The sequence below is a fragment of the Prionailurus viverrinus genome, chromosome C1, assembly GCF_022837055.1.
Source record: "Prionailurus viverrinus isolate Anna chromosome C1, UM_Priviv_1.0, whole genome shotgun sequence".
Classification (NCBI taxonomy): domain Eukaryota; kingdom Metazoa; phylum Chordata; class Mammalia; order Carnivora; family Felidae; genus Prionailurus; species Prionailurus viverrinus.
In genome coordinates this window covers 52,664,854-52,684,901 of record NC_062568.1, presented here as the reverse complement: position 1 = coordinate 52,684,901, position 20,048 = coordinate 52,664,854, and the positions used below count along the sequence as shown (strand labels likewise).

At 49.3% G+C, this 20,048-nt stretch overlaps 2 protein-coding genes across 5 annotated transcripts; one reads left to right on the top strand and one right to left on the bottom strand.

The window, feature by feature from the left end:
- The first annotated feature begins 2,580 nt into the window (after window positions 1-2,580).
- Window positions 2,581-6,972, top strand: HOXD8 (homeobox D8). Of its 4 annotated transcripts, none has more exons than XM_047869708.1 (3): window positions 2,581-2,984; window positions 4,976-5,123; window positions 5,511-6,972. In XM_047869708.1, the coding sequence occupies exons 2-3, from the start codon at window positions 5,099-5,101 to the stop codon at window positions 5,804-5,806; spliced, it is 321 nt and encodes a 106-aa protein (XP_047725664.1). In that variant the 5' UTR covers window positions 2,581-2,984; window positions 4,976-5,098; the 3' UTR covers window positions 5,807-6,972. The 4 variants fall into 4 exon arrangements, with proteins under 4 accessions (XP_047725664.1, XP_047725663.1, XP_047725662.1 ...); XM_047869707.1 differs by lacking the exon at window positions 2,581-2,984 and adding an exon at window positions 2,991-3,134; XM_047869706.1 differs by lacking the exon at window positions 2,581-2,984 and having other exon boundaries at window positions 3,154-5,123; window positions 5,514-6,972.
- A 2,300-nt stretch (window positions 6,973-9,272) lies between these two features.
- On the bottom strand, window positions 9,273-15,163 carry LOC125171610 (uncharacterized). Its single transcript, XM_047868806.1, has 3 exons — window positions 15,062-15,163; window positions 11,019-11,510; window positions 9,273-9,382 (listed from the first exon to the last, which is right to left on the bottom strand). The coding sequence occupies exons 1-3, from the start codon at window positions 15,161-15,163 to the stop codon at window positions 9,323-9,325; spliced, it is 654 nt and encodes a 217-aa protein (XP_047724762.1). The 3' UTR covers window positions 9,273-9,322.
- Window positions 15,164-20,048: the final 4,885 nt, after the last annotated feature.

Genomic DNA, 20,048 nt, shown 5'->3' with positions numbered 1-20,048 from the left:
TTGAAACCATCTCATTTTGATGTTGTGTTTGTGGGAGGAAGGGAGAAATGCAGACAAAACTGGGTCTTAAAATCTGGACAATAAAATATAAACAAGACTGTGTCGGACCAAGAAGGCAGGGGCTTGGGAGCCCCCGGTGAGGTGTGAGCACCTAGGAAATAAAAATGGGGGAGGGTAGGAAGGAGGAGATGATGTAGTTCTGATTTTTAAAATGGGCCTGCTATTAGAATTAGCCTACGGCGGGTGTCTCTTTACAATATTTCACTGTGGTCTCCGTCTAGCTCGTTCTTTTCTTTCTTTCCTTTTTAATTGGCCTGTTATTTGGAGGTGTGAGAGTTCGTGATCTTGAGTCATTTACTCCGGCCGATGGGTCTCCCAGCGGCATGGTTGCAGAGCCGGCAGGGAAAAATGAAGTTACTTACGTGCCCTTTCGTAAAAATACCTGGCCCTCCGCTCCAAACTTTGCTGCAAAAGTACTGTTGGAAATTATATCTACTTGCTTATAGAAAATGTAATTCTTACAGCTGAATTAGAAGAAAACATTTTTGAAATTGAGAAAAAGACTAACCTGGAAGGAAACAAGCTGATTAAAGCTTTGCTTTAACAAAAATTCAAGTGGAATGCTTAGTCAATTCCTTTCACTCTGTGACTTTTGATGTAAATTTAAAATCTCATTTATTGTGTATAGAAATTCCAATAAACACAGCCCAACAGGGCCTTTCCAGATAGCTGCTCAGAGATCCAGCAGAAAGCTTTTAAATTGGTTTCTATTTCTGCCTCTCCTGCCCCCAGATTGCCCAGCGATATGGGCCTGAAGGATTAAAATTAGGAATTTAAAGTAGCAAATATTCAGGTTTTAATGCTAAGAGTAACATCTTTAAAAGAAAATAATAAAATGAGCTTGGGTCATTTCTTCGTTTTCGAAGTGCTTGGCTCCTCTGACCAAAAACAAAAACAAAACATGTTACAGTTAACATTTAGAAAGTTGTAATTTGTTCGGTCTAGCCCGTCCTATAATTGTGGGCGATTACGGAATGGGGACCTACTGTGTCTGGCAAAAGAAGGGCTGGAAGCTTTTGAAAAAGACTATTGGAAGCTCTCGGGAGTACAAATATCTTTGGCGTTCAGAAGCCCCAGCTTGTTGCACTTGACTTGTTGACAATCAAAGGGATGAAGCATTATTAGTGTCAGCGATCCAAGCCCCAGTCAAACTAAAGAACAAGATTAGAACTGCTTTGAGTCGAATAAAGGGAAGTTAAACTCGGTCAGTTGGAGGCGGCATTTTGCCACTAGAGGGCGCTGTTGCTCCACTTTGTGATTTCGTAAAGCTGGCGTTGCGGCGGCGGATGGTTTTGATTTAATATATTTACAATCTTATTTTTAATTTCAAATTAGGATAAACTTAAGCAAAAATAAGCAATGTACACTATTAAGTTCTCCAGCCGTGTTTTTGTTAGGTATAAAATTTTGGATTAGTCAGGATTTCAGAAAATTTGGACTCCGGCACGGCTGAAACTATAAAATGTTATGGTTAAGTTAATGCATTCTATCAAAACAAACGTGTAGAAGCATAGATCTTTATTTACAAAGTTAATCGTGCCCTTTTCCCATTCAGATTATGAATAGAATGCTTGGGGGGGCGGTGAAACTGTTTTGTCCCAAGAGGAAATGTTAGTTTGTAATGTTATCTTAATTAGGCCAGAACATGTAGAAATGAATTTCATAGTGCTTGTGTTTCTTTTTCGCCCCCCACCCCGAAATCACACAGTTCTGGAAGGTGCCTTGTATAATTGACATCTGGGCTCGTTCTTCTTTTTCCCCATTCTATTCCAAAACCCACTCACTGGTCCAGAGTTTTAATACGCATACACACACATGCCAAACATTGAAGTTAAAAAAAAAAAAATTACAAAGTTGGTTCCAGGGCTTTATTGAGAATACTTCTCTTTTAACTGGGTATTTGCAAGATTGGAGTACAAGTCGTTAACTATCAGAATCTATTTGTTCGCCTTCGGATCTCAAGGAAGTTTTACCTGGCGATATCCAGCAGAAAACAACCCCCCCTCCCCGCCCCCAGTCTCCTCCACTCCATGCTAATTTAAAAAATAAAGCATGCCCTTATCATCTGGAAATTCATTAACAATCCGTTTACCTTAACCATTTCCAGGCATTCCCAGTAGAAACAATTGAATGAGTATTACATACTATCTTGTTATGCCTTTCCATCTCGACTTCATTTTCTCCATTTGCAAAATATGATTCAGTCCTTTTGCAAAATATGATTCAGTCCACAAGGACTGACCTCAGGATCGCACTCCCAGACTGGACCAACCCACGAGTAGGGGGTAGTTGAAACGACTCGCCTGCTGCGCTTTTGGGGGCCGTCTCGGGTTTTTAGACATTTGTATTTGGCGTGAAAAGCCGGCGTGCTGTTTTAGTTTTAGCCGGAGCGTCCTCGGTGGGCTCGGGGCGTGTTTCCGAGGAGGTCGGTTCCCAAGGCTGGTGTGGGCCTGGTGCCCTCACAACAATGGGTTAACCCTAAGGGAAAAGGGTTCGTCCGTCACCCAAAGAACCCACGGGAAAGGCCGAGCAGGCGAGGGAAAACTCACTCAGCATAGACTCATTACATTTATTGGACATTAAAACGGGAGTAGAGAGGGGGAAAAAAGAGATGTGGAGGTCAGAAGATTGGTGGTGTAACGCCAAGCGGCTTTAGACTGAGCTTCTAAAATCAGGAATATTTTGCCGATTCACACTGGACTTGCCCACATGACTCGGGACGGTTCTCTTCCTCACCGCTCACAAGCTAGGATGAGCCTTCTCTTTCCTTGCTTTTGGAAAAGTTAGTAACTTTTTAAGCTGAGTCTAGCGCCCGCTCTCAGCAGAAAGTTCACAGGCTTGGCAGATGGACTAGAATCGTTAGCAGACGATGGGCGCCGCCTTCAGCTGCCTGGAACCGGCGCGATCCGAAAGCCGGCCCGGAGGTTCGATGGGGGGAGGGGGTGGGGGAGGCACTTGCAGGCGTCTGCCCCCTGTGCTCCGCCCGGGGCCACTGCCCGCCCTGGTCCGCTCCGCGCCGGGGCTGGGACCCCGGAGCCGCGCGTCCTGCTCGAGGAAACACCACCCACCCCAGCGTGAGTTCTCCTTCCCGCCTCGGAACATTTCTGTCCGCTTTTCTATTTACTCCCTCAGCAATGCTAATGCCTGCTCTCCCCCCCCCCCCCCGCCCCCACATTCTTCAGCTTCCCCCCTGAGCCTACTGCTGACGTCTATCAAGGGTGAAATGATGGAAACTATATTCATGGGCATGATTTCCATTAAATATCAATTAACCTGGGAGCCTCAGCCAGGCGTGCAGTGCGTCAAGGGTAAATGTACATCTCATTTCCACAAGGCCTGCTCGCCTGGAAAAGAAGGGACTAGATTCGCTTTGATAATGCCAGGTTTTGGGGTCACCCTTGTGGCCTTTTATCAAACCACTTAGGACCCAACCCAACTGTACGCGGTCCGGCCTGTCTACACTGTTTGCCCTTGTTCCCTGGGCTGCGCCCGCGTGTCCTGAGGTGCAAAAGCCACGGCCAACCTCTGGGGGGCTGCTCTAGGGGCCAAGGGAGGGAGTCATTTGCTCCTGTAGCCTCTTGGGAGTGGCCTCCCTGCCTCCCCCAAGTGTAAGGTTCTCTCGCGCCCCCGCCTCGCCGGCCGCGGGCCGCTTTCCCCAGGCCCAGGGGGGCAAGACGAGCCCTTGGCAGTGCGGCTTTATGGGCCCCCTTTAAGGCCGGCGGAGGCATCTCCCGGCCAGCGTGAGACGTCCCGTCGGGAGCGACGGTGTCGCCTCCGCGCGGATCCCTCCGCGCGGTTATCTCGCCCCCATCTTCTCCTCACAGTGGCGTGGTGCGAAAATGCCTCGCCGGGGCGCACCGGGGCGGCAGCCTCGGCGGCGGCGGCGAGAGCGGTGGGAGGGGGCCGCGGGGGGGCCGAGGTGAGAGGTGGCGGCGGGTAGAGGGTGTTTTTTTTCTCTTCCCTCCAGAGCGGGGGTTTGTAAACCGAAGCCAAAGAGTGTCCCCGTGGGCCGGGCGCACTTTTTTTTTTCTTGTCCCGGTGCGCTCAGGGCCGCCTGGTGCCTGAGAGGAAACAGTGGAGGCAGCGGGGCAGGTCACCCGGGGCGTCGGCGATTATATTGTGGCCCAGCCGGCGCGCGCCGGGAAAGGCCGGGCGGGCGTGAGCGCGGGGGCTGGGCGAGGCCCCGCGACCCGCGAGGGAGGCGGTGCGAGGCCGAGTCGGCGGGCGCGAGAGCCGGGCATGAACGCCCAGTAGCCAAGTGCCCGCGGCTGCCGGGCCTCAGAGGCGACGCGCGCGCAGTCGGGCGGGTGGCAGCAGCAACGTAGCCCGGCGGCCCCGGCGGCGGGAACAGCCGCCCCAGAGGCCCCCGCGGCAGTGCGGCCGCGCTGAGGCGCGCTCCCTGCCAGCTCCGCACCGCCCGCCCGGGGCCGCCCTACCTCGGCCCCTGGCCGCCGCCGCCGCCGCCCCGATGAGCTCTTACTTCGTGAACCCGCTGTACTCCAAGTACAAGGCGGCGGCCGCGGCGGCGGCGGCGGCGGCCGCGGCGGGCGAGGCCATCAATCCCACTTACTACGACTGTCACTTCGCGCCTGAGGTCGGCAGCCGCCACGCCGCCGCCGCCGCCGCCGCCCTGCAGCTCTATGGCAACAGCGCCGCCGGCTTCCCGCACGCGCCCCCGCAGGCGCACGCGCACCCGCACCCGCATCCGTCACCGCCGCCCGCCGGGCCGGGTTGCGGTGGTGGGGGCGGCCCGGGCCCCGGCCAGGACTACTTCCACCCCGGCGGGGGCAGCCCGGCCGCAGCCTACCAGGCCGCCCCCCCTCCTCCTCCGCATCCTCCGCCTCCGCCTCCCCCCTGCGGCGGGATTGCCTGTCACGGGGAGCCCGCGAAGTTTTACGGATACGATAACTTACAGAGACAGCCGATTTTTACGACCCAGCAAGAGGCCGAGCTGGTACAATATCCTGACTGTAAATCGTCCAGTGGTAATATTGGCGAGGACCCAGACCACTTAAATCAGAGCTCGTCTCCTTCTCAAATGTTTCCCTGGATGAGACCACAAGGTTGGGATGCATTTTTTTTTTTTTTAATGCGGGGAGAGGGGGAGAAATCTGCTTTCATCGCACGTTCTAGCTTTAAAAACTACCTTTTCCTCTCTCTCTCCTTTTCCTTCTTGTGTAGCTATAGTGGCTCTTATTCATAAAGTAATACTTTTTTTCCCCTTAAAGTAGAAACCGCATAAAGATGATGGGGACAGTAATTGTGAAGATATTCCCTCTGTTGCTCTTGCCTGCATATCCTATATATATCAGAGCTAAAGAGACTTGTGTATGTTTCATCCTTTAGACCTGTTCCAGAAAGCTCCAGCAACCTGCAGAGGCACCATTTCATTTCTAAAACGTTTATTTTCCTCTTTTTTTTTTTTTTTTTGGTTTGTTTATTTTAATCAGCAGCTCCTGGTAGACGAAGAGGAAGACAAACCTACAGTCGTTTCCAAACCCTAGAGCTGGAAAAAGAATTCCTTTTTAACCCTTATCTGACCAGGAAGAGAAGAATTGAGGTCTCCCACGCCCTAGCCCTCACGGAGAGACAGGTAAAAATCTGGTTCCAGAACAGGAGAATGAAATGGAAAAAAGAGAACAACAAGGACAAATTCCCAGTTTCCCGACAGGAGGCAAAGGATGGAGAAACCAAAAAAGAAACCCAAGAGCTGGAGGAAGACAGAGCCGAAGGCCTGACAAATTAACTTCTACCTTTAAATTTTTACCACAGACTATTAAAACTAATGATCAACACATGCTGTTGGACACCATCTATTTTCTTTGTTGGAAAGAACTTTACCTGTATTTCAAGCTACCTTCATGTCACTGCTCTTGAGGTTTCTGCGCTTTGAGAGGGGCTTGGGTGTTAAAAAAAAAAAAAGTTTCTAGTATCGATAGAAGCAGCCCTTGAGCTGTCCTATGTAAGGGTAATTTGATACTGACCTTGTTGCTATATTTTTATAATGGTAGTTTTTAATGTCTGAGCTGGTGATTCGCCTCAACAACATAAACTTCCTAATGATTAGCACTAAATAATTGAATATAAAATGCTTTATTAATCAAACAAGTGCACTTGAACACTTAAAATCATTTCTTTATGGTGAGTAAATTAAAAGAGATCTATTAATTTTTTTAAGAATTATGCCTGCAGAATATTTACTTTATGTTATTTGATTAAAACATATTTATGTTTTATTTCTGCTTTTATAATGAATGGTTCGGGTGCCTTTTGTTTACTCCTTAAAGGTTTCTTTGGGTATTTTGTAAATGTAATATCTCTGGGAAAAGTCTGGGCCAAATATTGAAAAAGCACATGTTAGCTGAAGAGTGTAATGTGTAGTTCGGCTCTGCAGCTTCCTTAAACTTGGGGAAAACGTTGGGCCAATGAGAAAAGTTTCAGGAAAGTGTCAAAGTTGACATTTGATAATTTTTCATAGTGTATACAAATTATGGCAATTTAATCATCTAGAGTGAATGAATACTTGAAAAGCCAATTATAACATTTTCACTCATTAATTTTTCACTCTGGCTAGTCGCCTTGTGGAATGCCCCTCAATTCTCAACTTGCTTTCGTTTTGAACTGCGCTTGGCATCGCCTGAAATCGCTAGGTCTCTGTGTTGTGGCCGCTGCTGTGATTCCGTTTCTCTGAATAGGTGCCATATTTATTTGTATTCCCTTCGCTCTGTTTGCACGCCCATTTTGAGCCAACTTGTGTGCGTCTCAGATGTCGGTTGGTACGTCCTCTGCTGTTCTCCAGGATGGCCTCACCTATTGAAACAAGCCCCGAGAGCAAATGCAGAAAAATCTTGAGTGTAAACAACCGCTCCAGAACATAGCTAGCTCCTTAATAAAGAAATGAATCTTTTTCTAGAGCTAGTGTCTTTGAGCGCCGCACATAACCCTTTCCCTGAGTCAGGAAATACCTCCTGGGCTCACTAGAAGCTGTAAAGCTTCTGTTTGATTTAAAAAAAAAAAAAAGTAGTGGGGATTGCAGGCACTGCGCTGCTATAAAGATACATAAATAAATGCAGGGGATGGGGTCTCTTTTTCATTCCAAACCGGGCTGGCAAGGCTATCCTAGCTTCCTCTTGCTGTAAATAACCTTGCCAAGGTACTGTGAAAGCTTTGAACTTCGCAAAGGATTCAGAGTTGTGGGCCCAGTGGGGGAAGACCCAGAGTCCAGGTTACACCACAGCTTACTCCGCTGAGCCTGTGCTGATGCTGGGGTTTGGGATGTGTTATTACCAAGATACCCATTTTCCATTGGAGGCTTCTCCTGCAGCTGCCATTTTATGAGGGAAGAGGAGGGGGAAGAGGGGTAGTGGAGAAGAGAAATTCAAGTGTACCAGTATTTCTGCCCCCCCAAACGGACAGCACCTCATCAGATAGACATTGAAGAGCTCTTTGCTTTTTCTAGATGTTTTTATTTTTAAGGAGGTACATTTTGATTTCCAAAGTGGTTTTTATTGCACAGGTGAAAAAAAAAAAAAACCCGGAATCTGTTTTGGGCCTGAATCAGCCCCTCAGGCATTGGGGGGCTATTTGCCTGCCACTTCAAGGACCGGGGAAATGTCGGCATGGGTGGGGCCAGAAGTGAGGCACCACCTAGCTTTCTATCCAGGGAAGAGGCCGTAGCTGTGGCATTCGCTGACCTGAGCCAGAAAAGACAATTTTAAGTCACGGGCGGCCTGCGGCTTAAGAAACATTTGCACAAGAGGAGACAGCTGCAAATGTCCATGCTGGATTTGGAAACGTTCTGCTGTGTGCCGCCTGAGACTCTGCTGTTGGCTTCTACAGAGCAAGGGTGCCAAGCGCCTGAAAGCGTGGCTAGAGAACAGCCTGTGGGGTGGGGGTGGGGGGCGGTGGCGGGGGTGGGGGTGGTGGTAGCAGCGGCAGTGGTGGTGGCAAGCTGGCTAGAGCTTCTCGCTGGCTAAACTCCGGTTGCCCTCCATTTAGGGGATTCCTCTGTTAGCAAAATTCGCGGTCTCCTGCTCAAGAATATTCCCCAAATACCAGTTTTAGAGTCACTGATTTGGGGCAAGACTCAGGTAGGAGACCTGGTACGTGAATGGATGTGGAAATGAAGGAATGAAGGGGAAGTAGAAATGTCCTCATTTCCTCCGTATTCTGTGTTGCTCTGGAAGTGTTGTACCTTCTTGTCCCATTGGCCCCAAATCCACAGTAAAATTGTAGCTCTTGTACAGAAAAAAACTCTGTTGCAGTAATTGGTGCATTAGAGAGTATTTGTACATACACAAATTTGGTATTCTGGGGGTATATATTTGGTGTATTTGTACATAAACATGGATTACATATTGCAGAAAGTATTGGTCATAAATGTAGGTATATATGTTTCTTTTTGTAGCTGGGAAAATCATAGATCTGCTTCCAAATAAAGAGTTTGAGGAATTACACATCTGTCTCTCTCTGTCTTCCTCTCTCTCTCTCCCCCCCACACACACCCCACTGTCTTTCTTACAGTGGCTAGAAATCCCCCCCCCCCATCATGGTATTTCATGCAGCCAAGCACAGAAGATACCCTTCTAATTGGCTCAAATCTGTAAACATCCGAGGGGTGCGGCAAAAAGCGAGCAAACATTTTTGCTGCAGAAATTTGCATAAACCTTCAGAGAATCCTTTGCAAACCCAGACGATGCTTTTCAGCCCTGGATTGCTTAGAGTCTGCTTAGAGAGGTCTGTAAACCGTTCAGAGAAAAGGACCCTCCAATGTTAACACTGAATGAAAGAACCAAGCCTTCGAAATGATTTAGGTTCTCTGTTTTTGAGAACCAGGAACACACAAAAGAGGGTGTGGGTCTCAATGGTTTCTAGAGAAAAGTCAGTTCAGGGACTGCCATTTTGTGAGGTTCCACAAAGCCCAGCACACCCGCTTACCTCTGCACAGGAGAAAAAGTACAAATATGGCTGCCTATTCAACAATGCAATGTCTTTTTCCCATCCCTCCTTCCCCAAGCTGAAAAGGAGGGTCACAAAGCTCCGCTTTTATTTGGGCAGGAGGAAACTGACAATTGAGATTATTTCTTAGAATATTTTAGAAGTGAACAATCTCTGTTCAGTTCCACATGTACAGACCAGTATAAAGTGTTCTAGCTTAGAAAGGGCCCCCAAAACTTGCCCCACGTATTTTTACACTTTTCTTACACATTTTCTTTTGTAATTAAAAACATTGTTTTATTATTCTTCAGTGCAGAAGGTGTTGCTATTTCACATCCAAGCTTGTGTCCTCTGCTTCCCTGGTGTTTGCTGAATGTTCCGGCATCTGGGGGTAGACAGGGGAATACAGAGAACATTTTAATGGACTTTGGCTACTGCTGTGGTTCCCTCCAGCAAAACTAGAGCACACTGTTTCTAGAAGGAATATGACTTTTGCTGACAGATGGCAACCGAATTCCTTTAATAAAAAACATCCAAGGTCATCGGAACCTTTTCAAGGGATACAAATGGCCTGCTCCAGAGGGTGCTATGTATTTCCTGCTTAAGTCTACGTCCACGGAGGTACTTACTGGGTGTGAGGATGTTAATAGCAGAGAACCTACACACACACATCCAATGCAAATATTTATAAATGCATTACTAGAAGTTCAAAGACAGTGTCCTTGAAAGCTTAGAGGGATGGGTTACCTCTTTCACACAGGTTCTGAAGCCTGGATGGCCATGCCTATGAATGCATTAATGATGAGGAGAATGCTGGGGACCTCAAGGACATTTAATTTCAGCTGGTGTTCTCTGCAGCAGCTCCTATCAGAAGTGCAAAAGGAATGTGATTCCTGCCTTTGAAGAAAAAAGACTATTTTTTCCCCCAAGGTTGAAATGGGGATCAGCTCTTTTCCCGAACAAATGGAACCCCTCTCCTCTTCAGTGTTGCATTGCGCAGGCTTTCCAATGGTCAAACATTTTGGGGACAAGGCAAGAGGGGGAAATTAAATTGCATAGAAATAAGAAGTGCACTTAGGGGAGACACAGCAAGGGGTTTCATAGGGGATCCAGAAAGACTGCTTCTCCTTTAACCCGGTACTGTCCAGGAGGATATTTCTGCCAAGATAAATTGCCAAGCATTGGGAGTTCAGACTGTTATCCTGGAGAACCTGACAAGCAACCTAAAACCATCACCAGGATTTGAGCTGGTTGGTACCTCTCCTACCCCCAGAAGCCCAAAGAAATGGGAGGGACCCCAATTTATGTTGGAGAGGGAAAAGGGGACGGCGGGCTTTCTTGGCCTGCAGAGCCCAGGTTTTCTGCGCAAGATCGCTGGGGGGGCTGGCTTGCCTGCAGATAGACGAGAGGGGCAAAAACCGAAAGTGCTTGGCTGCCGCTCCGGAGCGGGCCTTTCTGCGAGGGGAGGGGAGGAGAAGCCAAGTGACCCGCGCAAGGAGAGTCAGAGGGGGGTGACTGCCAGGATCAACTCCCCGAGCGCCTGGGCAGTACACCGCATTCATTTCCCCTCTAACACTACGCCCTATTCAGCAGAGGTTTCGAGCCAAATCAAAAAAGAGCAAAAGAAATACTTCCTGGAAGAGGTGAGAGTCAGGACCCATGGAGGCAAGAGACGCAGAGACAACAGAGGGGAACAGAGAGGAAGAAAGAGGAGAGGCGGAAGGAAGGAAAAGGAGGAGGAAGAGAGAGAACAGAAGAGAGCGGGGAGAGAAAGAGAGGAAAAAACATGGCGCTTGCGAGCTGTATGTGCAAAATCCGCAAGGAATTGCAGCAAATTCCTTTTTGTTTGAAGAAAATTTACAACTTGGTAATAGACCTTTTTATGACCTATTTGCGGTCGTCATTGGCTGCGGCTGGTCATGTGCAGGCGCCGCTCGCCTTCACGGCCTTTTTCCTGATTTCCCAGGCGAATTTCCCCCCGCATTCTGCCTTCCTGGAGCCTCACCCCCTCTTTTTCTAACCTTTGTCTCTGCAGAGGTGGGATCCAGTCGCCGGCTGCGGGATTGCGGGGTCCGCGGCGGCCTCCGCTCCCGCCCGGCGCCCAACGTGGCCCCACCGCCGCTTCGCTCGGGCCGCGCCGCTGCCGCCTCCGGAGCCGGTGGGGAGCCCAGCGGGCGGGAGAGCCCGGAAATAGCCCTGGGCTCGGAGGCCCCCGCCGGCGCCGACAACGCTCGCCGGGAGCGGCCGGCCTGCTCCGGGTGACTGCAGCCGCGCGGTTCCGACGCGACTCGTTCCCCAACACGAGCGGATCCCTGCCGCCCCGAGTGCGCGTAGCCCGGCAGCGCCCAATGGATTACTGCAGCCGCCCTGGCCGACCGCCGCCTCCTGCTCGGCAGCCTCCGGGTAAGAGTCGCCCCTCCCCGCGCCCCTGCACTGCCACCGAGGAGCTCCAGGCGCCCACCCCCTTGGGCAGCCCAGTGAGCCTGCCCCGACTCCCTATACTTCTCCGGGACCTTGGGGTGACTGCGCCCCCGGCTTCCTCTTCACTCCATCTCTGAGCAGGCATCCCCTGGGGCCCCGGATGGGGTCCAGCTGAGCTCAGAAGTCGAAGGGAAGCCCCATTTCCTCTCGAGCTTCCGAGAGGTGGAGAGCTGCAGATAGGACCCCACTGCCTGGATGGAGAGCTCCTCAATCCCCACCCCGGGAAGAATGGGTAGATGGTTCCTGGACGGCTTAGCTTTGCTGTGGATCACTTGAAGGCATTCTATAGTATAGAGCAGTGTTTTGCGGCTTGTCTGTGGTCAAAGGTATCTGGGAGGCTAACAGGTGTTTTTTGAGGGTTGGGGCTTGGGGTGGGGGTGGGGTGGATTCTGTATACCCAAGATGTGTTTGGTTTGTTAATCTAGGCTTTGGTGAGTGATGCTGGCTGATTTCTAGGCTTTATTGAGCTTTATGTATGAGATGGAATTTTAAATATTTTAAACCGTTTCTCTAGTTTTTAGAGAATTTTTGTAACGAGAACGTTTCCCCCCATATCTAATAATCTGTTAGGTGAAATTGGATTATTTTATGTCGCAAAATGTATACATGTTTTGGGAGGTAATAGTATCAGAAAAGCTGGTGCAGGTCTTGGGTAAAAAGCAATAGATATTTAAGAAATGCAAACCATGTCTAAGTTCAAATATCGCGTGTCTTTCTTATTTGCCAGAAGAGGAAAAGAGTAGATGTTTTGCTTTCTAAATGCACTGCCGTGGTGTTTGCCTACAAATAAACGTTGTATAGCAACATTTTACCCTCTACTTCAAAATTACTGAACTGAAACATTATCTATGCATCAAAAGAAAATCTTTTGCAGAAAAAAAGAATGCTTTTATCCCACCCATTTTGAACAGTACTTAAGGATGCAGTTCTCAAAATCCTCTTGACTCTTCCCTCATGAACACCTTGCGAAATATTAAAACCTGTGGACAATCTGCCGCATTGCGCATGGGATGGACCTGCGCACCGCTGAATATCTTCCCCAAAGCACCCAGCGGCGAGTCCTAGTAGTCCAGATATTCCTTTGTAATCGTTTTGACCATAAATGTATTTCTAAACAATAAATTACATCTTTGTAGAAAGGTATTTTTAGCAATTCACGATGGAATCACGCTGGTTTCAAAATGGAGGGCCACTATTTGTGGCCAGTTGACGTCTGAGGGATTGTGGTGGATCACTATGATCTCACAAATAAGAAACTGAATGATATTTTTTATTTGGAATGTCTGCATTTTGTAGCTATTTCACCACTACGGTACAATGGCTGTTGAGATCATTGTTTCATATTGGTAAAAAGCATTGCCTATTGAAAAGCAGGCCCCTGGTCAGGCACGTAGGCCTGTCCCCTGGCCTAAGGAGCCCCCTAGGTGGGCTGGGACAAGTGTGGGGGTGGGGAGGAGTTGTGGCTGTGATGGCCAAGCCCTAGTGTTCACTTTTCCCTGGGTTCGGTGGCTGAGTGCGCCCAAGTGACTAAGAACTTAGGCGGGCTGCAGGTCCTTTTAAGAAGCAGAGGGTGAGGTCATGGGCAGATATGGAGGACTGAAGGGTTCTTTGTAACTCCTGTGGTAGCATTAAGAGTTTATTGGAACTAAGTGGTCGGTTGCATTTAAGGGAGTAAATAATCTGCAAATCACATCTGAACTCGGGCCAGAAGGAGACCAGTTAACGCTTTTGCTACTGCCGGAAATGCCCCCATTGTTCCGGACAACCCAAAAAATTAAACCCAATTTTTAAAAATTAAATAAGAAACACTTGGATTGTAAGAGCTCACAAGCCGGGAAGTGTAACTCCCAGCGTATTCAGTGGGAACCTCCATCCGTTTATAGTTCAGGCAGCCGGTGGCATGTCCGGGCCTTGGTGTTTACCGGTCAGGCTGTGAGCTGGGCTTGCACTCTTCACGGGGACCAGCGAAAAGAACGAAGCTCGCTCTTATAAATGTGGCCAAGCACCAGGGCTAAAAACCAAACGTATTTTCTTGTCAGATGCTCCTCCAAACACGTATATTTCGCCAGAATTCTTTCTGAACTAGAGAAGCAGGGGAAAATCGGAACAAAGACAGTATTTCACTCTGGGCAGGCAGGCAGCTGTTAGAGGTATTTACGGCCTTGCCGCAGTGCGGCCGCGGGGCAGGGCACGCGAGGGCACCGGAAGCTAGGGAGAAGCCACCAAGAACTCGGAATTCCGATGTAAGTCCAATTTGGGGCCACTTTTTCCGGAATTGGTGTGAACAGATACCCTCTTTCTAGGAAATGGTCCCTTAGACTTGATGGCTGTGCAGAATGAGGGATAAGTTGTGCTTTCTGACCATAGGGGGTGATTCCCCCCCCCCACCCCGCCTTGATTAAGGACTCAAGAGAAACCGTGCAGTAGATGTGAAATCGCTAATCCAAATGACAACCTTGAGAGTGTTCGTTGACAACATGGCGATTTTGTTGGTTTGGCGGAACAGAGCTTGCAAATCAGAAAGGACCGTTGGGGGTTTTAATACAGGTTTTGCTGAAGAAAAAAAAAAAAAGGAAGGAAGAAAGAAAAAGTACGTTTTCTGCCTCTCTCAGACGGGGTGTCCAAGCTGCTCTGCAGGTAAGCACGCAAGGAGTGCGCGGTGGCACCCACCGCAAAGCGCTGCGCACGCTGCGCTTACCGTTCAGGGCTCTAAGCGCCTGCCACGCACGCTCGTTTGGCGTGTGGCGCATGTGCAGTGAAATAGCCCAGCCCGGGGATCCAACCATAAGGCGCAGATGGGGGGAGGGGTTGAGCGGACTCAGAGCAGGAAGATATAACCTGATCTCGCCACTCCTCCCTCCCTCAGAATTCGCTACTCCTCTTGCCTTTACGCCTGCCTTCATTCTAAATATAGCCAACCACATTGTCGTTGATTACGTTATTTTCAAGCATCTTGACTCACCACCCCGTCCCAATTTAACTATGTACTTTAGAAACAGCCTGCAAATAGGAACTAGTGGCCAAAGGGAAGCCAAATCTTTCAAGGTGTTAAAAGAAACACACACACACACACACACACACACACACACACACACACACACACTTTTAACACTTAAAAGAAGATTTATATGTGTGATCCTCGGGGAAGTGTATAGATTTTTTTCCAGCCTGGTGCCTCTGCTTGGGAAAAGGCCTTTCCTCCTGGCGTCTACTCAAACCGCCAGACTTCGGGCCAGTCCTTCAGGCGGACCATTCCCGGATTTTGTTACTCTAGAGCAGCACGTTTGAGGGCTCTGAGGGGGCCAGTGGCTCAGCATAGAGCGGCCAAATAAATAAATAAACGACAAACTGGAGGGATTTTCCGCCTGGACTCGCCTAATTAATAAGGGATGCACTCTCCTGGGCCACAAGCCGGGACGAGGTTGGGGGTGGGATGGGAGGCATTCTCTGGATCCTTTCGACTTCTGGTCGCCCCAGGGAACACTGAGGGACCAGCTCAGAGCCTTTGGTGCGGAAGACCTCCACCCGCGCGAAGAAGCCTCAGAACGCGGTTTCCCGGGCAGGCTCAGTCCCCCTGCTCGACTGTCGGCGCCTTGTCCAGGAGGAGGCGCTGTAGGACAAGCGTCTCGCCCGCTGCAGCGGCGCCGGAGATGCCCCGGGCGCGGGCGGGGGTAGGGAAAGACATGTGACTCCCCTCCCTCCTCTTCTAATCGCAGGGTGCTTTCAGCCTCGGAGGAGGGTCGGAGGTACGGCACCCACCCCCAGAGGGCCGCTTCCCTGGAGGGGCAGCCGAGGCAGAACTGAGGCCGCGGAGCCTGAAGGTAGTGGTGGCAGGCCACCTCACTTCCTCCGCCTTCCCGGAGGTGGCGCGATTTCTGCGCACTGGGCTAAGAGCAGGAAACCAGGGTCCCGCGGTGGGACAAGCCGCGTTTAACCAGCCCCCTGAGGCTGGGCTGCTGTTCTTGCCACTTTTCCTTACTGCGATCCCTGATACCCAGAACGGACAGCCTTGAAAAGCACTGCGTTCAGCGCCCCCCATCCCGACGCGGTCGGAAGGGCCTAGATTTGGCTTTCCTACGACCGGGCTTGGGTTCCGGGATTCCCTCTGGCCTTCCTTGAGGCTCTCAGAGGGAGAATCTCATTGACTTTGCAGGTTGAGGACACTGCAGATTGTCATCTCTACTCTCTTCCACACCCTTTTTTCACCACTGCGCCCATTTCAGGACTTTGGTGGGCTCCACGGGGTGTTTCTGGCACCATTGTGACACCCACCTTCAACATCGGGCTCTGATACAACCCCACTGATCCTCCATGGCAATGCAGTCTTTTTCTTCCCTCTTTTCCCTACTTTAGGCCAACGATTCTTAATGAAGGCCTGCATTCAAATTGTTAATAATTTAGGTTCCAGGGTCTCAGGCCAGACATTAAATCAGAATATCTGGGACCTGCATTTTGTAAACACTCTCTCCCAAGGCAATTAAGAAGCATGCTTACATTTGTGAACCGCTGGTCAAGAGTCTCTCCTGATTCTTCTATGGTTCTTTGGTGTCCAGGCACCAAGTTCCCTTTACTGCTCAGCACTCCCATAGTTCCTGGGGCTCCCTCCCTAATCAAGTTTTTAAATGTCACTACCCCATAGGCTGATTAATTGCTCCCATCTAGGGAAGGGGAACATTGACTTCTTACTAACTAAAGATTTTAAAGAGAACAAAAATGTTCTCAGTCCGGACTGCTTAGGTTCAATTCTTTACTACTAACCTGCTATGTAACCTTAGGCAAGTAAGGCCTGTTCCCTCATTTGAAAAGCAGGAATAAGAGTACCTTCAAGGGTTGTTATGAAGATTTTTACTTATACAGCAATGCTATGTACCATGCACTATTCTCACCACCTTGCATACATTAACTCACTGGTTAAGTACTTAAAAACAGTATTTTGGCACATAACAAACATTCAGTGTGTGTTACTTATCATCAGTATCCTTTTCCTGCTCAACAATCAGGCCTAGACTTTTAGAGCTGAAAGAGACCTGGTTCATTCACCCAATTCTTGAATTCTACAGAGGAGAAGACAGGCCTAGGCTGGCTCACCCAGGAGAACATAGATCTGGAACTCTTCCTATTGCTGTGGTGGGCCTTGTAGGCCCTGCCCCCTTGGGTCTCAGTATCTGGCATCTGCCTATGGGTAGACTTCAGGGCCACATTCAGAAGGAAAGTGCCCCTAGCTCCTCAGTGGGCAGATGTCAGGTTGAAGAGGCCTTGCACCCACACAGGCACATCTCGGGCTTCTACAGAAGGCTGCAGGCCTCCCACTATGCAGCTCCTAGAGTCACCTTCTCCACCGCCACCTATCACTGACACCCACCAGAGCAAGTCTCTTCTTTCTAGTCTCTTGAAATCTGGGGCAGGATAGAAAAGCCAATGGCCAGTGGGATGTCAGAAGTGTTCCATTCCCTCTTAATCGGCTTATGTTTCAAGATCTTGGCCTCAGGGCCATGGCTGAGCCACAGCTCCCAACTTGGGCCACAGTGATGCCAAGGTAGATCTTGGAGTGGCCTTATCCCCCCAGATTTCCATCAGCTCTTGCAATTTTTTGAGATTCCTTATATCTTTTAAGAAGAGCTATGTAAGTGCTACTTCATGCTACAACCCATGTACACGCACACACCCCTTGTAACCAGGTTCCACCCCCTTAGTCCTGGCTTCCATGACTTATACTTACAGATTTTTCCTAACAGGGCCTCTGAAGCCATTGGCCAAACTGCTTCTCTTGGCTTAACCAGGAGTTCATCTGGGTCAGATTTTCTCTCAAAACACACATGGTCTCTTTAGCTATCAACCACATCAGATGAGGTTTGGCCCATGGCATAGGGCAGTGCTGCATTCCCAGCCACACCCAACCCCTGTGCCATCTAACCTCCACTCTTGTTTCTCAAAGTACTAAGGTGACCACCCCAGACCCTCCCTTTCTTGGGACCACTGGGAGCTTTGTCGCCCCCGGCTCCATCATCAGAGATCCTGTCTCAGGGCCTATTCTTTTGGATCCCATCTCTCACTATTGGAGTTTTCTTCTGGGGTCACCTTTTCTTCCCAGAGGACACCAAGCCAGACCTCCAATGAGAAGACTCCATTGTAGGGGGTAGGGGTGAGGGTAGTGGGAGAAGTGTTCCTCTTCCAGTGATAGAATACAGGGCCAGGAATATGGGATCATATTTCTCTCTTGCTCGGGACTTCCTGCTCAGCCCTTCTCTGGCTCTACCCCCATCCTGTGTTCCTAAGTGCCAGGCCTGTGTAGTCTCCTCCTTCCAACTGCCCCCCCATCTAGGGATTTCATTCAAAGTCCCATCCCTACCTATCCTGGTTATGCAGACACTTAGCTTAAGAGGAGACAGGACACCTAGGTGGCTCAGTCAGTTCAGCATCTGACTTTGGCTCAGGTCATGATCTCATGGTTCATGAGTTCAAGCCCCACATTGGGCTCTGTTCTGACAGTGCAGAGTCCGCTTCAGATCCTCTGTACCCCTCTATCTCTGCCCCTCCCCCACTCATGCACACACACACACACACACACACACATTCTCTCTCTCTCTCTCTCTCTCTCTCTCTCTCGCTCGCTCGCTCAAAAATAAACATAAAGAAAAAAGAGGAGTGCTCAACAATACCTCTGGGCAAGAGGCCTCTTAAAAGTCAATGTCAGAATATTCTTTCCTGGAGCCACATAGCAAGGACCCTTAGGGTGGGCAGAGGGTAGGCCTCATTACATTTGGACTATAGCTGACACCTGCTGGTGCGCCTTCACTTTTTCCTCCTTCCTGGAAAAGCTGCTCTGGCTTCTAGGTTGGTGAAGTCCTACACGGGACCCTACCTCATGGGAGCTCTCTGGGCAGAAATTCCCAGGACTGGCTCTTTCTGGCCAAATGGGGAGGGGTAGTGCCCAGAGTCCCACTTTCCCCCAAAACTAATTCCTTACAAGTTGTAAAGAAGGCTTCAACCTCTCCTTCCCCACCTCTTCTTCCATTACCAGCACCAACACCACCATTGAAACTCCCTGAGAAAACTCCAGCAAACTGGCCCAAGTTAGTATGTTGTTACCTCTGATGCTCAGTCTTTTTATTAGATCAAGTTTGTTCTTCCCTATCCCCACTCTCTCATTCATTCACAGACGCCCGGGACACTGGGGGCCCTGGGGCAAGCAAAGACTGTAGGAAGGTGGCCACTCTCTCCTTAATCATGTTCCTGGCTGCTCTAAGATTAGAAAGTAATGGAAGATGTCTGCCTTAATGTCTTCCTTTCCTCCTTTTCTGTATGCATAGCTAGTTACTTTCCTGTTATTATCTAAATATACAGAGTAGCCTGTGTCATTTTATTAATCTTCCTGTGTAAGCCGCAGTAAAGACTGCAAGCCCAGTCACCATCCTTCATTACCATTCATTCAGAAAAGATCTACTGAGCCCGGATTAGGCGCCCGGCATTGTTTCAACCACCTCCTCAGCCTGGTCTCCTCCTTATATCCCACCCCCCCCATGAAAAGCTCATCACAATTGCCTGGAAAGTCATATATCCTTTGATTAATTCTGTTTTATTAACTTAAGGAGAAATAAAGCTTTTCTCAACCTCTCAAATTCTAATTATTTTTTTACAGTGGATTAACTGGGACTTATTTTGAAACTGTTCACTTAGTCCTAACAGAATCAGAAATCAGTTTTTAAAGGGTCGATCTTTGCTCATACTTTAAAGACAGATGCTACCAACTGTAAAAGAAAAAGGTCGTCCTGAGTGGCTAATGGGGGAGGGGGGTAGAAAAAATGTCCTACGGTAGGTAGGTCGGAGCTAACAGCTCCTGCTTTCTAGCTAATGAAAGTCAAACCAGGAAATGGGTTTAGAAATACACAGCGAATGGGTAGAAATTAGGATGCAAAGAGATCTTTGTAGAGAGGGGTTTCTTTCAGGGGCTTGGTTGGACTTGCTGATGAGAGCTTTTGCAACTGAAGTTGACTTAGAAATCACATGTGTGTGGGCTTTACAAACCTACACATAACACCTATGCTTTTTTAACCAGAATAGTCAAAAACACACGTATTTTCACACTGTTTGGTGGAAACTCTGGCGGGCTATGGAAGGGTGCTGGGGTCACTTCTCGTTTTATTTACCCCCCTTGGTAGGAGCTGGGGGCATCTTTCCCACCCCCACCTTGCCCAGCACAGAATGTCACATCCTCCTGGAGAGCAGCGCTCAGGCCCAAGCTCCTTTTCTGGGCTTTCTCAGCAGGAAAGTGCACTCCCTCCTCCTCTCTTAGGCTCTCCCTCCAGTGGGAGTGGCGGCGTGGGGGTGTAGCTTTGTGCTCAGGTTTGGGCTCAGGGACTCGAGCCCTGTGGGAGTAGGGACATCTGACTTCCTGGGCTTGGGTTCCTTGAGAGCCTCATTTGCTTCCTCACACCCTGTCCCCTTCACACCAGGGCTGTTTTATTGTTTTATAACCTTCTTTAGAGCTTCAGTTGCCAAAGATTCCGATGGGGCTATTCTCCAGTTTCTCACTTTACCAAACCCCAAGTCTTGCTGTTTTAAGCAGTTTG

Coding starts and splice junctions, on each gene's coding strand:
- LOC125171610 (XM_047868806.1), bottom strand. CDS start 15,163: ATGTCTTTCCCTACCCCCGCCCGCGCCCGGGGCATCTCCGGCGCCGCT. Junction 11,511..15,061: donor TCCTGGACAAGGCGCCGACA/GTCGAGCAGGGG, acceptor AGTCACCCCAAG/GTCCCGGAGAAGTATAGGGA. Junction 9,383..11,018: donor CCACCTCTGCAGAGACAAAG/GTTAGAAAAAGA, acceptor GTCTACCCCCAG/ATGCCGGAACATTCAGCAAA.
- HOXD8 (XM_047869705.1), top strand. CDS start 4,529: ATGAGCTCTTACTTCGTGAACCCGCTGTACTCCAAGTACAAGGCGGCG. Junction 5,124..5,510: donor TCCCTGGATGAGACCACAAG/GTTGGGATGCAT, acceptor TATTTTAATCAG/CAGCTCCTGGTAGACGAAGA.